This window comes from Amia ocellicauda, chromosome 23 (genome assembly GCF_036373705.1).
Source record: "Amia ocellicauda isolate fAmiCal2 chromosome 23, fAmiCal2.hap1, whole genome shotgun sequence".
In the NCBI taxonomy this organism is placed as follows: Eukaryota; Metazoa; Chordata; class Actinopteri; order Amiiformes; family Amiidae; genus Amia; species Amia ocellicauda.
Genome location: NC_089872.1, coordinates 14,677,033 through 14,690,607, shown reverse-complemented (window position 1 = coordinate 14,690,607; position 13,575 = coordinate 14,677,033). Strand labels below are relative to the sequence as shown.

Here is a 13,575-nt window from a genome sequence, read left to right as displayed (position 1 = left end):
AGAAGTGAAAGATGGTTTTCAGCAATAGACTAGTAACATTTAACACAAAAACAGGCAACGCTTTAACTGCACTTCGTCAATAGGATAGTGCAAATGTATGACGGTACAGGTATTAAAACTCTGCATTCTGACAGCAGTGAGTTCTGTTGCAACATTTGCTGAAATGAAAACAGCACTAGACATTCGGACAAAAAAAAAAAAGTGTTTCTGAAGCAGCGACACAGAAACCACAGCTACACGTCAGCTTCCTCTCCAGCTGGCAGCCCAAGCATGTTCTTTTTAAAAAGTATGCTGCTGTTTTGCCCTTTAACACTGATCCTAAGGCGGTAGCAGACAAGGTGAAGTTATGATCTTTTAACCTCTCCTTAACATGTCCATTTAAGTGACCAGTATGTGCCTTTTTATATGTGTGTACATATACTGTAGCAATTGCCTAACCCCATCACACAGGAAATAGTGTTTTTAACTCGCCATTGCTTCTGTCATCAGAGATGGATGACGCTCTCAGGAAAGGAAAAGTGCCTCTATTGTATCCGTTTGTTGCTGTGTTGCTTAATTGGAGAAGTAACTGCCTGTGGATCCTTAAATCCTGAGCGCTTTATTAATGCATGGTTTAAGAGTGGAATTAATTCAGCATTTTAATTGGCTTCATGGCATTACACAGTAATTAAGTTTGTTGTACACACTGAAACACTGTGCTCGCCCACATCATCTGCAAGTTTTGTCAGACTGAAAGCAAGTCTGTATGTATGCAAATTTGCAATATACATTATATATATATGTATACTCAAAGCTAGTAGAATTCAGTGTATATTGCAAACCCACATACAAAAAGAGCTTCAATACAGATTTATCAATTAACACGAAGAATGTATCTAAAACATCTCTACAATTGACATCAGCAGCTATTCAAAGTATATACCTTTTTATGCTCATTCATTTTGTATAATAATAATTTTTAGTTTTTGTTTTTTTAAGCAGCATAAACATCTTAAATCCACTTGAGTCGGTTTAGCTTTGCATATATGCATGGATTTATATTTAAAAAGCAAATCCACAAATGTGTAAAAAAAAATCCGCCTTTGGAGCAAGTTGAGCACCCCACACTGACATGTATTGAAGCCGGCCAGTGAAGAAACCCAACAGCTGGTTTCTGTCAAGAGAGGACTTGCAGAGGAAGGACACGTTGCAGATCCATAATAATTATAATGAAGGGGGTAATTAAACCTTATATTAACATTGCAATCAAAAACAGAGGGCACAGGGTGGACTGTCACAATCATACCTTGTAAGATGGCAAAGACCCCCCTACTACAACAACGTTAAAATGGACTACCCTTTAAACAAATAGGCAGTACTTTGCGTACCAGTCACTCTATGCAAAACTGTCTGCTAGCAGTGTGAAGAGCAGGAGAGCAGAAGAGAAAGCGCAACAACCCAGCAAGTCAGTGCTGAAGGTGGATCTCTTACTTGGGGTGCTTCTCAGCCCTGGGCGGGTCACTTCGGTGTGGATGCCCACTGGCCAGTGAGTGACCTCTCGGGCAACATGTGTGCGTTTGAGTTCAGCTCGGACCACGTGATCTCGTTTCTGACAGCACACATTGCCTGAGAGCAGAGCAGCCCAGTGGAGACAGCGGCACAGGAAAGACATGGTGTGCGCCACAGCAGCACTCATATACTGACTTACTACTAACAGACCAAACGAATTAAAGGCGGTTTTGGGGACCTGGTTCATTGGGATGAATAATATGCTGTGGCACAGGAGCGACGCGTGTGAGTAGAGACTGCGTGCACTATCCGCGCTAATGGAAACTTTATTGCAGTTTCATGTCTCAATGCATGCGGCGATTGCAGATCGGGATTGGTGTCGTTTTTGGAGATCTTAAGCAAATGCCCTGATGGGAAATGAAAGAGGTTTTGGTCAATGTGTCATTTTATGAATCGGTTTTAAAGACGGCCACTGGCTCCTGGCGTGCTAGGAGAGGAAGCATGAGATGAAGTGTGCTCTTATTGCGCTGCCTGGACTGAAAGCAGCACCAGATGCCTCTGATGATGGACATCGAGCATTTGCTGACTTTGTTGCCCTGAAATGTGTTTTCTGCGAGTTTGCAGCACAGGGAAATGGAAACGGAAAACCTGCAATAGGAGGAACCGATACAAAGTGAACTATCGCCGGGCGCGTCATTATATACTTTTCTATAAGCTGAAGACCTGAGAGTGATGAGACCATCTGATGCAAAAAAGCGCCAGAAACACTTTCCGCAGGACACAGTAGGTGATAGCAACAGCTTGCTCTTTGCTCATCTGCTCACATCCGTTTGGAAATGCATTTATATTCAGACTTTTTCATGTTGCTTGTCATAGCATGAACGCAGCTCCGTTTGTTGAACAACCTGACACACAGATTGACTTCACGAAATGCCCGAGGAGGATTTCCACGCAGATTTATGCTCATCATCATTTGCATTGACGACACATTTCTCCACCGCTGCGTACTTGAACAAACTCAGGAAGATTTCTGCTCCTGTTGTATAGGTCGTTTAGAGGAGTGACAGTTTCTGTATTTGTGCTCGGTATATGTGCCTGCCCTGGGAGTCTGAAGCTCAATCCCGGCCGCGGCTGGTGATGCGATGCCCCGCAACCACAGCGGGGATGAGGGGGGATCCGGGCTCTGGATGAAAACGTCCCCGCGGCATCACACTGCAGTGTCCGGCATGAAAGATGTGGAGTCGGGCAGGAGCATGAAGAACTCGGGAGACGGCTTGCTGCCCGCCGGCACTGGCTCCTCATCCACAGGTGCAGGGGGTCTGGGTCCGGACAGCCAGAGGGGAAAGCAGGGAGCCCGCCTGAGTCTGCTGGGGAAGCCGCTCTCCTACAGCGGCGCCCAGAGCTGCCGGAGAAACGTGCGCTACCGCCGGCTGCAGAACTACCTGTACAACGTGCTGGAGAGACCCAGGGGCTGGGCTTTCATCTACCATGCGTTCGTGTGAGTACCATCTGCACATGACACAAGTACAGCACAGACCCTAACATGCATACAAGCACAATTCCCTTTCACCTGTTTAACCTGTATGTCAAGACATGCCATGTCTCCTATTCTATTCATACTGCACTGCTGGGATATTGATATGATCTCCCATTTGCCTTTTTTTTTTTTTTTCCCCATGTCTCCAATATGTTTATCATTCTAAACCACTTGCACCCTGGCTTATGTAAATATGGAGGATTTGCTACTATATTATACTATATGTTGTAAGTCACCCTGGACAAGGGTTAATAAATAAATAAATAAATACATACTAATATTAAAAGAACCACAAAACCGCTTTTGATAATTTCTGCTCCCAAGGCCAGTTGATGAATATTGCGTCCCCACTCCCAGTCTTGATGGGCTGCAATAGCCTCCTAACAACAATATTGCAGATTGAGAGAGAATTACATTCTTTACATTAATGGACACCTCAGTTTCAAAGGAATATCAATTTCCATTGCAAATGTTCTGCACTCAATTTAGAAACTTGGACTGAAGCTGAAGTTGAAGTTGGAGAATTTGTCAAAGCCTTGCCACTGACACTCCAGTACCTCAAAGATGATCTAGTTAATCTAAACCAAATTATTGCATTTTTAAAATGCAAACTTTCATGTACTATTTTAACAAGTGCATTATAAATCATATCCTTTTAAAAAAAGTTTAAAATACTTGAATTCTTTTATAAATTAGTTACTGTTACTATTACTTACTATTATTTTACCAGACACATTCTTGTAGTTTACCTGCTTCAACATATGACCTATACAGGGTTAATTAATATTGCTTCAGTACTGTTTTCACTGTCAAACATATCCTGGCCATTATTATTATTATTATTATTATTATTATTATTATTATTATTATTATTACTTTTATTATTATGATCTCAACTGGTAAACCAATCATAGCTATCATTCATGAAAAATAAAGTTTTAAAGGTTTAGATTTGACAGTATCTTTATGTTAGCTGTTTACGGTTCAGCACATTTTATAGTACAGTCAATTCTAATGAATGATCTACCTTTCTGTGAAAACAACAACAGAAAAAAATATTAATCTGGACAGGGGTTCTGAAAACCCTGTTCTGCAAACAAATCCTGAAACCTTATGTGAACCAAAAAATGTTATTATTGGCAATGTTTGTGTTATCCTAAACTGACAAAACAAAGCATTAGCCTGCAGATCAAATGTCTATGTGTGTTCAATACATGTATATATATTATATGTATGTATCAGCATTGGTCTCATATCTATCTATCTGTATCTTTCTATCTATCTAACTTTCATTTCAAGTCAAAATTACAGTAGCTATTAGAATAATAGCCTCATGTCAGTGTGGAATTAAACTCTGCAGTGTGTACATTGTGATGCTGGTTGTGGTTTGGTCCTGTTGGTCACATGGAGCAGAAGAGCTCTTCATTTAGTCAAATATAAATGAAGTGTTATAGAGTGGACACTTCGTTTTGAAAACAAAAGTTGGTTATTTGTGGTATTTCTGTGGCTGGTGCTGCTGTATGCTGTATGCGTTCACCACTTTATGAATCCAATTAAAATATATAAAATGCAGAGTGACACACACACACGCATATATTTTAAAGCCTTTGGTTTGACCCATGCACGTGCACACACACATGCATACATGTATAGATATATTTTTAAATATGTGTATGTATTCTCCAAAATGGATCCATATAATTTGGCTTTTGTAGAATTATTGGGGAACTAATGGAGAATTTTTCCATTTGAAAAACAACCAAAACTGTATATCTTTCTGGGAATGTTTTTATGTACTTATTTAAATCAGTGATCACTCTGGGTTGGGACACTGTGTTGCTGAACTTCCCTGATGATACACAGCAATCGGTTAATGTATGGAATTACATTTAACATTTGGATATTTTAAGAAAAATGTCAAAAGTCACCAGCCATTTGTATTGTAAAGCTGTGTACTTTCCTTAATGATAGCATCCGATGAGCATATGTACTATCAAGTGTTAAAGCAGGGATCCTCCCATTGTGCTTTTCCAGTTATCTGTTTACATAGTGTCAGTGCAGTACTATGGGCAAAGAGAAGAAAGAGTTTGAGACTCAATCATTAAAAAATAATCAGATTAGAAAAGCATTTCAAGCTGGTGGTGTCTAGATAGATAGTTAGCAGTAACTCCACTCTCCATGTCAAGTTAACCACTATAACCAACTTTCCTTTTATCCGCTACAGAAATAGATATTTTTTAAAAGTACACTGAACAAACTTAAGCCCTCACTTTTTTCTTCCTAATATTAAACAAATACATGAAACGCTTAAAGAAGTACTGGGAAATGTCAAAAGAAAGTACTAAATACTCCAAATGTTATTCCAAGGGAATGGCTTGCTAGCGAGATGGAAAGTTGCCATGTAGTTTCTGCTGCATAAAAATAAACCAGGTCAAGAAACCTTTTGAAAAATAAATGTAAGACTTTGGATTCTGATGTATGGTAATTTGTTTTATTTTTGCTTAATGTGTAATCATGTCAGAAGAGACTGACATTTTCGTATGTCACAGGTTGTTCAAATAGGGCAACATTTTATTAAGCAAAAGGTTTGTATAACTATATTCAGTTTGTGTTTGTGAGAGTGGTTTAGGTTGAGATTGTTTCTTTCCCCGATATTATATGTTCTCAAAGGCCTAAGGACTTCATTTTAGCAATTAAAATAGTCAAACTGCAGAGCTATGCTGAATATTCGTAATGTCTCTATGAAATAATACAAAAATCTATTAAATAAAAATACGTCCTGCAAGGTCTGTTCATCTGGGGACGCACAGCATAGTTTGCTACGATTCTTAAACAAATACGAATTACTCCTTAAAAAGTGTGTGCTGTGATATACAGTATGTGCATTCAGAGAGAAAGATATATACTCTTAAAATACGTACTTTCTCTGTGTTCATTTTGTAAAGTGTAAAGGAATGCTTTGCGTTATGCAAGCCCCCTTTCAAATGGGAGGGTTATCGATTATACAGTAAAGTTTTAATGGGATAGGATAGGAATTGTCGTGGTAGGCAGATCAATGACATTTTAAATGAAGAAATAATAGGGCAGCTTCAAAACTTAAAGAACCGTTCTTTCTATTAAGGCTTGTTAACCATGTTCGTGTGATCAAAGGAAGTCAAATAACAAAGATATTTCATTTTTATTTTATTTTTTGAGTGGGTAGAAACAAATCCTTATGTTGACCATGTTCCTGCCTTTTTGTACTTCATAAATAATGCCTAACAATAAAGTGATCATACACAGTTGAAGTGTACACTCCATTATTTAGTTTGGTTTGAATTGATTACATATATATATATATATATATATTTTTTTTTAACTATCAAAATAATGTAATCATTTTAGAAAGTATATTTAAGTCTGAGTAAATATGTGAAAGCGCATCTTCCTTTGAGAATAAATTGTGTTGGTCCTGCCACATCCAGGGAGCTCCTACATTTGTCTGATTATCTTCCCTAATGTTATGGGAAATACACATCTGGATACTTCCCTAATTTAATTGACCAATTAGTGTCTTGCAATTAGTAACATTATTTGCATATAATATATTCTTGTTGATATACCCTTAATGAAGTGTATGTAAAAGTTAATTTAGCTGGCGAATGCATGCATTTTTGATACGAATGAATACAAATGTAATTAATTGTATAACTAGCAATAATATATGTATAAGTAACATATCTGTCAAAAATAGTTACATATATTTGTAAATGTGGCTTTGATAACATGGAGCAGGCATTTCCTGTAGCCCCTTCATAGCTTCATACACTAGTTAGCAGGTATCTTTGGCTGTGGCATATGGTTCTGGAGTGATTTTTCCAGTCCATAGTACAAAAAATATTGCTCAGGATTGAGATTTAGAGATTGTCCAACAAAGAACATTGATTTTGTTTTCCCTTAGCCATTTGGTCATGCACTTGGATGTGCGTTTCGGATCGTTATCAAGCTGGGAAATCCATGTGTAACGAAGCTTGTGCTTCTTGACTGAGGGTGCTGCATGTTTTGGGCTAAAATATCCTATAATATATTTTAGAATCCATCCTGCCCTCAGTTCTAAGAAGGGCAACAGGACCAGAGGATTAGCGAGAGTCCCAAAGCAAAATAGATCACGTCCATTGCGGTTTATTGCACCAATAAATGACTGGTAAAGGTTTGTCTATAGTTTGTAAGCTTTACAGCTTGACATTCCCTTTTCTCTTTTTTAAGAGGGGTTTGCCAATTAAATCAGCTTTTGAAAAAACTTCTCAAAGTATGCTTTGCAGGTATATAAATATACATAGGTACAGGATTGTAACATGACATAATTACAAAATTGTATAAGAAATGTTATCTTCTCATTCTTCTTATATGGGACTGTTATCACAAATTCAGTGACACAAGAGACATGTTTTTACTCCTTGTTTTAAGATTTAAAAGAAGAAAATTCCTGCATGGCTTTAAAACAAATGTAATTATTTCAATATTTTAATAGCAAGCTCACTTGATCTTTTCTTAATTTATTTATTTATTTTTGCTCTGGATTTCAGTTCAGTTAAGGCAAACAGCTGATTATATAACAAGTTAGTGGTAGTGGTTATTTCTGAATATTGTATCACAATCAAATGTATATTTCTCTTCTGCATTGTGAGTTAATGCACAAGAGACAAGAAAATTGTTCCATGGAACAAGTCTTTTGCAAGTTTTTAACTAATGCGAACTATAAAATTCCTGCCAAAGACTCATTTATTCTGCTTTATTTTGGTTATAATTTCAAATTAGTTGTATTTTCTCAAACACAAGGGGTAGCGGTAGCCACATCTGTTCACTTTATAGAAAATGTAGAAACACAAAAAACTGGATTTTAATTTATATTTAAATTATTTAATTTTACATAATATACATTTTTAAGTAATGTTACACAAATGTATGCTGAAAGTATCACCCCTAAAGTAGATGGGAAACCATATTTATAATGTAACTAGCTTTTTGTTTTGATTAATAGTGACCAATGAATTACCATTGCTTTTACGGATGTGATGTGATATGGTGTGAGATTAAAAACACAGAACGGAACAAGAAGTTAATATTATACTTGAGTCAACTGTAGCCCATGGTCCAATATGTCTGTTAACGTCTAGTCTACAAAAGCTGATGTGAAGGCGCTGAGATCATTCAGATGTGAACGTTTTTCTCTCAATACAGATTAATATACGTCTGAGCTGGAATGTGCCAGTCTTTGTGAATAAAGATTGGCACATGCACTTGCCCCAAACACAGTACGTCTATTCAGCTTACTCAGGATTTATAACCTCTTATCCTTACAAGTATGCCAGAAATACAAAAAACGTCTGAAAACAGATACACGTTCTCAGTGTTATATTCTTCACAAGCATCTAGAGCTCTGGCATTGTAAAACTGCACAGTCATCAAAATGATATCACACAATACACTCTCTAGTCAGTCATGAATCAGTTTTTTTCCCCTCTAGTAGTGCTAGAAGAATACTTGCCAACTATATGGACTAGAGTACAATCCCTTAATGGCTTTCTGTTGGTTCATATTCTCAAACGCATCAATCAACTCAGATGCAGGTATCCGAACCAGTAAAGGACAATTTCAGGATCTTGTTCTGTCATCGTTCCTCTAAACAAATAATGGGTTTGCTGGATCTGGCTTTTCTGTTCTCATGTTACCTACAGGTGCCTAGTTGGTCAACTGCTCTTATTGTTGTTCGAAGTGTCAGTTAGATATCATATGAGTTACAGTGTAGCACGTGTAGTTTTCCACCGAAATAGTTTGTTTAGAAAAATACTTTAAAAGTTACACTAACCAAGAAAGGCCTGACGTCTTTATTTGCTTGATGCAGAAGTGGAACTCGAGGAGAGTGTTATTGGTCATTTATTTTTTTGAAGGATTCTCAACTCAAGCATTGTTTTTCAGTGTATGGCCAGCTCAACTGTCATATGTGTGAGGTGCATATTACGCCCTGGTCACAGCACTTTTTTTTATGAATTATAATTGCTTGCTTCAAAACAGTGGAGTTTGCAGTCTGTGCAGTTGGAGAGATGAGCTGCTTCATGTCATTGCATTCTTCGGTTGGCAGTGTCAGGGGAAGGGGGTGGGGAGACTGTGGCTTTGTCTGCTAACTATAGTTGAGGGTTCACTTGGCCGGCATGCTGTCAAGAACTCCACGTGCATCCTGTCAGCACTGTTGTTGTTTTTCTAAGTGGGTCTGAGACAGAGTAATCATGCCACTTGTGACGCTTCTTCTTGTGATTTCTTCTAATTTGAATTACAATCAAATTATCAATTATCAATTATGAGGGGATAAATATGAAGTATTCAACCAGACTTTACACCACCTAAGACAAGGCCATCCACTGCTGTTTGTTTAGTAGATTGATCTGCTCCTTCCCCTGTGATGTAAGGAGTTTGCATTTCTCAATGCTGCTAAAGCTTTTGCTAATTATTTGTCTCAAAATAGGAAGTGTTGCTCTTTCATTTTGCAAACAGTACTTTCCTGTTTAATTCATCACATGTTGAGGGTTCAACCATGCATTTGGCTTGTTTCCAGTGAGTGTATGTAAAGAATGCAAAACTCTTTGTACTGGTAAAACTATAACTGGTGAAATACAGGCTTTTATGTGTCTATGTAAATGGGCTACTGTTTTAAACCTAATTAATATTATAGTAATTAAAAGTGAAGAGCTTCATGCATTTATAAAAGCGTTACTGATTAAAAAAAAACAACCTCCTTGTTACATTGAGTTACATTTTTAAATCAATACATTTGTGTTCATTAAGACATCCACTATGGCTTTGGGACTGCATCCCCTTATCAAACACTTCTGGCAAATCAATTAAATAAATGTCTATGTAAGTTTTAGCAGTTCTTCAGTAGCTAATTCGTTATGGAAAACGTGCTCTTTTATGGATGCAGTGTTGAGAAGGGTGTGCATTTGCTTGAAATTATGGAAGGGATTTTACATTTTCCAGACATCAATAAAAACAACAAAAATGTCACTATGTATGTGATTAAAGCTCATAGTGCCAGCACCAGCCAACATTATGCGAAGAAATGTATCGATTTAATGTTTGTTTTTTTACAACCAATATATAAATATATTTTAAATGAATGCAGATACCTTCCTTAATAATGTTTATAACTTTCTAAATAGTCCATACCTAACTTAATATTAATGACATAAAATAAACATTAAAAATAGTGTTCAAAGGCATGCAATAATGTACACTCTATATAGATGAATCATGCATGGAATCAAACCATGTATAATGATTCACCTTCCTCCCCTAGGTTTTATGTACATAGAACTTTAAGTTTAATTCTCTGGTTTCTACCTGGAATGAACCCTAATACAATGTAAAAACTCGTACATAAATGGAAACATATTATATGTTTTTGGTCAATATATAAGTAAATTGCATTTTGATGGATGATTAACACCTTTTGGACAGCAGCTTGGTTTAGACTTCATTCTGTTTGTTTAATCTGTAAGGTTTAGGGTGATTACAGGGAAGGTGGATTTCATGACGCACAACATTTGGTTTATCTTAATATTTTCTTCTTTAGGAATGTACGCTCTTCAATTATTTTTTTTTGAGGCACCAGACAAAGATGAAAAGCATTCTTCAAATACATGTACTACCCCACTGAACAAATCTTTTTAACACATTTCATATTTTAATTATGTCTCAGGAGCCAGTGTGCTCTTTTTGTATGTCATGGTGTCCTCTGTATAAGTTTCACAGCACTGAAATGTACCGAGTACATGTCAGGTCAGGGCCTCTGGTTGAAAAGGATTTTATTTTTCTACAGATTTATTTTTTGTAAATCACTGCCATCGCAATAAATGTTTGTTTTTGCAGATAATATTTCTAGACTAGAACAGTTTCTATATCCCTGGTTACATAAGCATAGCGTTATTTTCTCTAGTGGGGTTTTTCATTTTTTTTTTATAAATAATCAAATTAAAACTAAAGAAAATGTTCCAAAGTCTTAAAGTAGTGTCAGTACATTTTCCAAGTATCTACTTCTGCTTCTAGATATTAAATAACTGGAAATTAAAGAAAATGTGCAACATATGGCCGTTGATAGGCTTTGAACATTTCCTGTTTTGAATTATACATTATCCGTTTTAACCGTTTCATCTCGGAACAGACACCAAGATAAGATAAGCAACCTAAAATTACCTCAGATTCAAAATTATACGTATACTGCATTGCCTGCCTTTTTTATTCCAAAACCTTTGTTCTGCATTATCTAAAAACTCATGATTTAGGTTATTAGCTTTCTATTTAGAATAATAAGGAAATGCAGATGGATTGCCAAATTAAGAGTAATCCCACAAGGTTATATTAGCAAGTAGAAGACATTTTACAACAGCCAAGTTTACACACAAAGAAAATGTTACTGTGTTTAACGTCAGCGCTGCAACAGTGAGGTGGATAATAATGAATTATAGTCACTCTGCAGTACTTTATGTTTCAACTAATAAAGCAACTTTAAAACCAGATATATGTGATTTTTCAATTTAAACAAAAAATCATATTCTAGAAAACAGTGTTGGCTTCAGCAAACTAAATACATTTAAACCCTCCTATTCTTACAGGAGACTAAGTGGCAGAAACAAAATAACATAAGTACATATATATGTTTTATAATTATTATTTGTTTGCACTGGAAGCCAGAGTCCCATTTTAATTAAGAAAGTAGTCTGATTTAAAATATTGAGAGCAGTTAAGCAGAAACTATTGGACATGAGTAATTGACCATGATTCATGTCAGAATGGAGGAAACCTTTATTGGCATCGCAGGACTTCCCTAGTACTTCGATGTTTGTTTCGTTTCAGCTGATACAACAAGAGCCGTCCACATCAATAAGAAAGTTAGACCCCGTTCATACTTGCGCTTTTAGGAGCCTCAGTGCGTCACATATGCGGGCGAAAAGGCGGCCTAAACGAAATGCATGCCGGGAAGTATACAAATCTGCTCAAACAAACCAGTGACGCAGGACATTAGCTCTGCTTACTTTTATAATATATATATATATATATATATATGTGATCTAGCGAAATGTATCAGTAAATTTAAGGCTATAGATCGATATGACATTCAAACAATACAGAGACAATACTGTGTCCTGCAGTGTGCAGCTGTGTCGGTGCCCGTGTTTACTCTGCGTTTATTGTGTGTTTACTCTGTGTTTATTCCGTGTCTTTCAGACACGCAGTTTCTGGGGGCGGGGCTTGAGTTGCGTCACAAAATCGGTGTCTTATTTAGAACTGACCTATTCCCAACCCAGTGGCGGGGAATGACCTGTGATAGCCTAGCTAATGGTAGTTCTGCTTCTGTTTCAAAAATCGCCGTTAATGCATTGCTTATCTATATTTTCTTGTCTCATTGAACAGGAAGAAAACAATCTGCGACACTGATAAAGGTCTCTCGTAGAGTGAAAATAGCCATGTTGTTGTATTTGTTTCATGTCAATACTTTTTTACTTGAAAATCTTTTTGTGGAAAACATTACGAATGGCAAGGAACAAGTAGGATGGCAGATGCTTGCCTGTGAAAACCTGTGCACAAGCCTTTTCATTTCACATACACAGTAGTTTGAAAACATTTGGAAATGCACATGTGGCCCATTTCAAATTATAATGGTGCCCCAAATGAAGCAGCAGTGATTACAAAATATATTAAGCCTTTTATTAAATTGTGAAGCTATTACAGGCCAGCTCAAGTGTAACCCCACTGATGTCTAAAAGAACATCTAGATAAATACAAACAAATACCACTGCTCCATAGGAAGAAGTGAATGTTGTTATTTTACTGGCTTTTATTAGCTTTTTCTGTTGTTGTTTGGAGTGTGGCTTGCAATGAATGTGTGTGTGTGTGTGTGTGTGTGTGTGTGTGTGTGTGTGTGTGTGTGTAATACCAAATGATATGAAGGGATACCTGTTCTCTCACACGGATAAAGTCTCGTCTGCACCAGGCTTATTATTGTTGTTGTTATTATTCACAATTTGGTTGAATTCCTCCCAGTATGATTGGCAGCTGTTTTTTGTGTCTGTAATGGTGGTGAACATTACTCTTCATCCACTAAGGCCTATACAGACCATGTTATGTTCAGTGTATTGGAAATAAAGATTTATGTAACTTAATTGAACAGTCTCCTGGGTCCAGGACCTTACCCCCTACGAGACATTATGTGACAGCAGATTGTACAGTTCTCGGAAGTCTAAAACGTCCCAGAAGACGAATTGGTGTGGAAAGGCTTGTGAAAGTCCCGTGTGAGCAATCTCATTCCAATGGTGATGCCGGCAAACAGCTGTTCTGACGCACTGGAAAACTTATCAATGCAAAATACCTAGATCTACATGTTAACATTGTAGCTTCAGACTCACTCCTTTACTTTATGGAGCCAGAGGTGTTTATACTTCATCACTGCGAGTTTCATGAGATGTTTCAGTGAGTTAATCACTGTTTATGTAAGCATTTTTCTTCTAATTCCCAGT

The 13,575-nt window shown here is 37.0% G+C and overlaps 1 protein-coding gene across 2 annotated transcripts in view; it reads left to right on the top strand.

Moving 5' to 3' along the window:
- Positions 1-1,452: 1,452 nt before the first annotated feature.
- LOC136718776 (potassium voltage-gated channel subfamily KQT member 5) overlaps positions 1,453-13,575 on the top strand; it is a 123,559-nt gene continuing 111,436 nt past the window's right edge. For both annotated transcript variants that reach the window (XM_066696509.1, XM_066696508.1), the window contains exon 1: positions 1,453-2,986. In XM_066696509.1, the coding sequence (XP_066552606.1) occupies positions 2,631-2,986 (356 nt within the window). In that variant the 5' untranslated portion in view covers positions 1,453-2,630. The remainder of the gene's footprint in view (positions 2,987-13,575) is intronic.